The sequence below is a fragment of the Pomacea canaliculata genome, linkage group LG3 (assembly GCF_003073045.1).
Source record: "Pomacea canaliculata isolate SZHN2017 linkage group LG3, ASM307304v1, whole genome shotgun sequence".
NCBI lineage: Eukaryota > Metazoa > Mollusca > Gastropoda > Architaenioglossa > Ampullariidae > Pomacea > Pomacea canaliculata.
Genome location: NC_037592.1, coordinates 7321646 through 7328442, shown reverse-complemented (window position 1 = coordinate 7328442; position 6797 = coordinate 7321646). Strand labels below are relative to the sequence as shown.

Genomic DNA, 6797 nt, shown 5'->3' with positions numbered 1-6797 from the left:
AACCGCTTAGCGAAGGAAGGGGTTAGGTTGCAGTCTTCTTACGTACAGCCTTTATGCACGCCCGTAAGTTTGACAGTGTGTCGTACCATTTATATCAGTTTTTACATCTCCTGATATGTAGATGTATATGGAAAGCAGCTAAGTGGGCAAGAGGAGATTTATAGTCCATCACACCGAGTAGGCCTCAAATCAACACTTAATAAACTGCATCACAGTTGATCATCATCCATCCATCCCAATGTAACATGGCATCATGTTCTCATCTTGTGTTCTCACCCTTTCTTTGTACATCTACTCTCTGCAGATCACGTGCCAGCTTCATGACTGGGTACTACCCAATTCGAATGGGGCTTCAGGTAATGAGTTTTACATCTCCCAATCCTCAAACGAGCGCGCGCGCACACACACACACATTTATGTTGGCTAATAGGGGTCGTTCTCGGCGTCATATAGAGAATGTTTTTTTGTGCACTATTTATTTTCAGCACAAGTCAATCAGACCATCTTCGCCACCAATTTATCCCATCGAACTTCACCCTTCTGCCGCAAGCTCTGAAAGGTCAAGGATACGCCACACACATGGTCGGCAAGTATGAAGTTCGCAATGATCATCCCACCTACCCCATGAAAAACAACAACACACACACACTGTCGAGAAGAGATTGGGTCGAGTGAGAAAGAGTTAAAGTTAACAAGGACAGTTCCAGAGGGAAGAGACGAAGAGAAGAGAATTGCGATGCTGGATGTGAATAGTTTGTCATTATATTTATTGGGTCACTGGTTCATTCATCACAATTAGAGAGTCACAAGTCACAGTTGTTTTAATTGATTTTGTTGGGCTTGAGGAGACGAATTGCATTGTTTACTGTAACTTGGTTTACATCACGATGGTTGTAAAAATAAAAAAAATGCCTATTCATTTTGAAGTCATGAACATACATGTTGTCCACATAGATGGCATCTTGGCTTCTGTAACTGGAAGTACACACCAATCAAGCGCGGTTTCGACAGCTTTTATGGCTACCTGTATGGCTCCAAAGACTACTATCTACATGATGCAGGTAAAAGTTCGGGAGATGATGTTTGAAAAAATAAAAAGAAACTAGCATTGTTCTGGTTTGGCTTTAACCATGCAGTCAATACTGTTAGAAATATGGAAGCGTAGACACTTATAACCACTCTCAAATATGGGGCACCAAGAGAAGACTTTACCCACACATGGCAACACATCTTTTGACCCAACCACTCTAAACTACAAGGACCTCTGACCTCTTGCCCCTCGCTCACTTTGCTGACAGCGAGTTTTCCGAGGCTCTTGTGCCTTTGACTTCCGGAATTCAGCTCGACTCTTATTTCACACTCTACAAACGAGAGAAACGATTGTTTTTAACGCTGCACTCACTGACTCTGCGGCCGTGCAGAGTGTTTATGAAAGCTGGATTTATTTTCAGGCTTTCCTAGTACAGTAAAGATTTTCGTGCGAACCAGCTTTAATGAAGTATTTCTCTACAAATTATTTTGTGCAGAGTTCAAATGTAGAGAGATGTGTATAAATGGGCATGCATTTTTTTTTTTGGGGGGGGGAGGGAGAAATGAAATGCAGTAGTTATCCTCCTTAAAACTGTTTAAACCAGACTTTCCTTCCTGTTACTTTTTTTTTGTAGATGGCATAGTAGTGAAAAAATGTTTCTAAAATTTGCATCTTAAGAACAGTTCTAGCTTTTAGAAACACGCTGCATAACTAGCTTATGGACTACCAAATGGCACAAAATTTGCCTTTCAAAATATGTCATGCCGATTGCAATACTATATTCTGCCATCAGCGTGTTTCCCATCCCCCTTATTCTGCATTCTTTATTTTCAGTGGACACGTTTGAGCCAGAACTAAAAGTTTCCTCCTGGCTAAGGTCAGGGCCTCTGTCCCTGATTAGTTCGTCGGTGCGTTTGAGCAGAGAACTGGATAAGAACGGCTTTGGGTTCTGGAATAACGACACAGTGGATACAACTGTTGTGGATAGATACGCTACGGTACGAAGTTCTCAAGCTGGGAGGAACTCAGATGAAAGGAATTTTCTCTTTTTTGTGAATCTATGTTTTCTGTCTTTCAAGGACGCAATTCTTTATATATATGTCTATTCTTGTCAGATTTCTATGATAGTCACAAAAAATTTACTTAACATATTTAGCAATAAATGTCTGTTGCGAAAGCACATTAATAGTTGGAAATTTGAACCACTTAATTTTCGAATGACTTGCTGCTAGAAGTTTATATAGACACTGTGATCGACAAACGTCTAAGTCAGTTATGGTCCCCAAGTCATGACCTTCTGCTTCACTTTGTGTGAGACTGTGTGCGCGTTTGTTAATTTGTTTTGAGGTGGTGATAAATTGGATGTGTGCAGGAAGTATTTTCAGAGCAGGCTGTGAAGATTATAGAGCGGCACAACAAAAGCTACTCCCCTTTTTCTATATCTCGCTTTTAAAAGTCCACATGGCCCTCTTCAGGTGAGTTACCAGTTCAATGCTTAGCCAAGGCCACGTATTAAATGTCTGAACAATGGATATGATGTATGTAGCATTGCGTGCACACAAATCACAAGCTTTCAACATAGTCCTAGTCCTAAATATTAGCGCGCAGGGAAAATAGGATTGAACAGATGGAACTGCTGGCATTTTTCAGGTTCCAGCCCGGTTTGAGAGAATGTACAGTCGCATCAGAAGAAAGGCGAGGAGAAAGTACTGTGGTTAGTACACACAACTATACCTTTAGCTTCCTTGAATTGCATTACTTGTAGTAATAGTTACTTGTGCTATCTTACTGTATGTCAGAGCTGACTTACGTGGCTGTTTCAGGTAGGGGTACTCTGGTTTCTTGTCCTTCCTTGCGTTCCCGCGTGTCCCTTATTTCATAACTCTAACCCCTAGGGCTGTTGATCAAGCTCGGGACAGTATTGATGGTGACCTTGAGAATATTACGTTGCTGGGAATAGTATCTTGGGAATATTATGTTCCTAGGAATGGTGTCGGCGCTGGACGAGGCGGTGGGAAACGTGACGAGAGCTCTTCAAACGGCTGGGATGATGGACAACCTGTTACTCGTCTTCACTTCCGACGTGAGTCATTCTCTACCGCTTCTCTAAATCCTCCATTTGAAGTCTTTTATCATTATGATTTTTTTTCTCTCCATTGATTAACTGCGATTTACGTCATATGTCTGTTAGCTGCAGTTATTGAAATAATATCCATCACAAGGGGAGAATTTAGTTAGAGAAACAAAGAAACACATTATACAATGGAATGAAGGATGTGGGTACGTTTAATGTGTTGTCAACAAGCATACAGACACGCGTATGGGAAGATAAGGTGTTAGCAAGGCAGTAAACAAGCACACATCGCTAAACAATGCTAATGATAATGACAATTCATTAACTAGGGAAATAGGGTAAACAGATCCACATTTTTAGACAATGGTAGTGATAATAGTAATTCTTCATGATGGTAATTATTTTATACGGTAAGCAAACAAAGCTTTTGCTCTGAATTTTGTCTTATGATAAACACTATTACAATAATAAACTGCACGAAACACAAAGTTAATGTTGAAAGATAATGTTCAACAGGTAGTTATAAGGTTATTATTATGTTTGTATCATTACAAGAAATAAAGTTGCGTATAGTTGTGATGTATTCACAAGAGTTAGTGTCTTTTATTCCATTTAATTGTTACAAGAAATATAGATGTGTAGGGCTGTGGTATATTCATAAGATGTAGTGGCTTTCCTGCCTGGAAGCTCGAAGTCAATGAAATCAGAGTGGTAAGAGAAGTCATATAGAAGTCAGCAGAGCTATAGTCACCATTCAGTCTGTCTGCCTGTCCATCATTTTGTTCTCGCAGAACGGAGGTGCTGTCTACGAGGGAGCTAATAACCTGCCACTTCGGGGTGCCAAAACCACCCTTTGGGAAGGAGGTACCCGCGCTGCTGCCTTCGTGTTCAGCAAGACCTTACTGCAGAAGAGAGCATACACGCACACAGGGTGAGTGGATGATAAAACTTCCGGTTGTCTTCCGGTCCACGACATCAAGGAGAAATAAATTTCCGTGCGTCCACGCTGAAATATTGACCAGACTAAAGATAATTAATATTCATTGACACTCTAAATATATGAATAAACGCGTAAGTTTTATTTCTCGCTGCAGTCAGTCTTTTTCTACTGAGATGCACGACCCCATCTGTTAATTCGCTTGCCTCGATAACCTGATAATAGAGTATGCAAATGATTTTCTTTGTATACCTCCCCTGTCCCTGTCATTTTAACATTTTCACAGACTTCAGTCATGAGGTCACGCTCCCGTTGCAAGGAATTTCTTTTATGGCGAAATTCTTCTGTTCGCAGACTCTTTCATGCTGTCGACTGGTTCCCGACCATGGCACACGTGGCTGGTGTCCCTCCGAGTTTGAGTAAGTCTCATGCGGCTTCAACATGTGCCAAAGCATGAAGTCTATCAGCACGATCGCGCGTGTGCGTGTGTCTGTGTGAGTGCATGCGCGTTTTTAGAATCTCACCAGCACGATCTGAGTATGGAAAAATACATTACCTTGTGCAGCTCGCAATCAAGATGGCGTCAACCAGTGGGACATGCTGAGCAAGGGTCGACAATCGCGTCGACAGGAGTTCCTCTACAACATCGACGAGCTTGACAATAATGCTGCAGTTAGGCAAGTCAACAATTCTCCTCTCCCCCTTTACACTTTTCGCCGTCCTAACACTTAATTATTACCCACATATAATGAAATAAAAACATTTTCTCTCAATTAATCTTTGTTAATACAAGACAACAATTAGCGAAGAGATGCAGGCTGCTACATGTGAAATTTAGATCTTCGATCTCTGCGCTTTAAAAATGTCGTCTGGTGGTAAAATGTGTTTCGTGTCATCCTGCATCTTTAGTTCTTTAGACAACAACAGCCCTAAAAGGATATTTATTATCATTATTATGCGAAGGCTATCATTGTTCCCTTTAACTAAAATTTCCTATCTCACAGACATAAGACTTTCAAAGATTCGCTGATTTCGCGTGATTGAAGTATATGCATGCAGATCTATTCACACCCACCTACACTAATGTTGTATTTAGATTTAACCGTCTAGCTCAAGTTGTGCCTTCCCCTTTATTTCTTTATTAATTTTGTGTACTGAATACTGTTTATGTATTTTTTCATAAATTCTTCGATCGTCTCTCCAGACTTGGAGACTGGAAGTTAATTGTGGGTCGACCCGGCATCTACAACAGGTGGTATCCTCTAGGGGACACCAAATGGGCTAATCGGACGGAATTCAAGCGTGACAGATTCACGGACAACTCGACTTATCTTCTTTACAATATAAGAGGTAAGGAATGGTAAATTTCAATATTTCCTGCCTCTAAACTTTTCATTCTTGCACAAAAATACTCTGCTGTTCGTCAAATAATTGCATTACAACTTTGCATGTTCCCCAAAGGAAAACATAGGCCCCAAAGACATTTTAATCGTGAACCCAATTTACCATTTTCATCTTACAGCTTTTTTTTTTAAAAGAATGTTTACACATATTGATATATTGCAAGTTTATACAGTCGGACCTCGATAAATCGACCTTCCTTAAGTCGAAAACCTCCCTATATCGAATTGTTAGTTCTCGGTCAAATACCTGCGCCTATTATGCCATTTTCCCTAACACGAAAACTTCCTAAGTCGATTTTTTTTTCGGGTCGCTTTGAGTTCGACTTATCGAGGTCCGACTGTAGTAATTTTCGGCTATTCGCACATATAAACACAAGTAGCTGTTACAGAAACACCACTATCTCTGTTTTGTTTGTCTGGGTTTTTTTTCTTGTAGAGGATCAAGAGGAACGTAAAACATGTATGGAAGTCAACCTACGGTAGAGGCGTCCATGTTGGCAAGACTTGAAAGATGGCGGCAAGAATTGGTGCCAGCTCAAGACCCTTCTTCCGACTTGCGAGCAAGCCCCGAAAAATTTGGGGGTGTGTGGAGTCCTGGATGGTGTTAACAAGTATAATTTTTGTTAAAGTCTAATCATCAACTTCTCATTATGTATCATTAAGATATAACTGACTGCACAGTTACATGCACTGTCCAGTGATAAATGCTTTTCTAAAATAAGCTTTGTTTTGCAACGAAAACAACTTACCACCAGAATGAGGATGGACTGTTTTCATTATACATGCTAACATACATTAATACACTAAGTTGAAGCTATAAAAATCCTTTGTCGTTCATGCTGTATGGTTGAGAAACACAAGGACCTTGCTAACCGAGATGGAGAGAAGGATTCAGCCAATATTCAGGAAACTGCTCCAAATCTCTTACAAGGAACACAAACGAATTTGCAAGTAACGCGATCACTTCCCTGGTCGATGCCTTTTTGGGGATGTAGCTTTCTCGTAAATCAGCATACATAGGACACACAAATAGAAAGTGTATTTCGTTTCTTCATCCTGATCACAGACATCTCTCATACCAATATGCTTCATATTACCAAGAAAACGGCTCTGTATTATGGAAAATTTGTATAAATTATATGGAAAGAACCTTGAGCTAGAATTCACTTTGATATACCATTCTTGGTAAAAACAATCCATCAAAGGTAACTTGAATTCACTTAAAATGTATTTGACATTGGCAACACCTTGACTTTCCTAGACATATCCATAGCCGTATTTATACAACGTGGACATTATGGGAGAATACGTATCACACCAAACCGAGCTTGAGAGGAAAGATCTTCAAGAGCA

General features: G+C 40.3%; 1 protein-coding gene across 1 annotated transcript; it reads left to right on the top strand.

Moving 5' to 3' along the window:
• The first annotated feature begins 344 nt into the window (after positions 1–344).
• On the top strand, positions 345–6267 carry LOC112558739 (arylsulfatase I-like). The gene is given in 13 exon segments (XM_025229367.1): positions 345–356; positions 486–559; positions 955–1061; positions 1865–2028; positions 2403–2453; positions 2455–2505; positions 2681–2744; positions 3016–3113; positions 3896–4035; positions 4396–4460; positions 4607–4718; positions 5246–5391; positions 5881–6267. Coding segments are annotated over 13 exon segments (1131 nt in total). The 3' UTR covers positions 5928–6267.
• Positions 6268–6797: the final 530 nt, after the last annotated feature.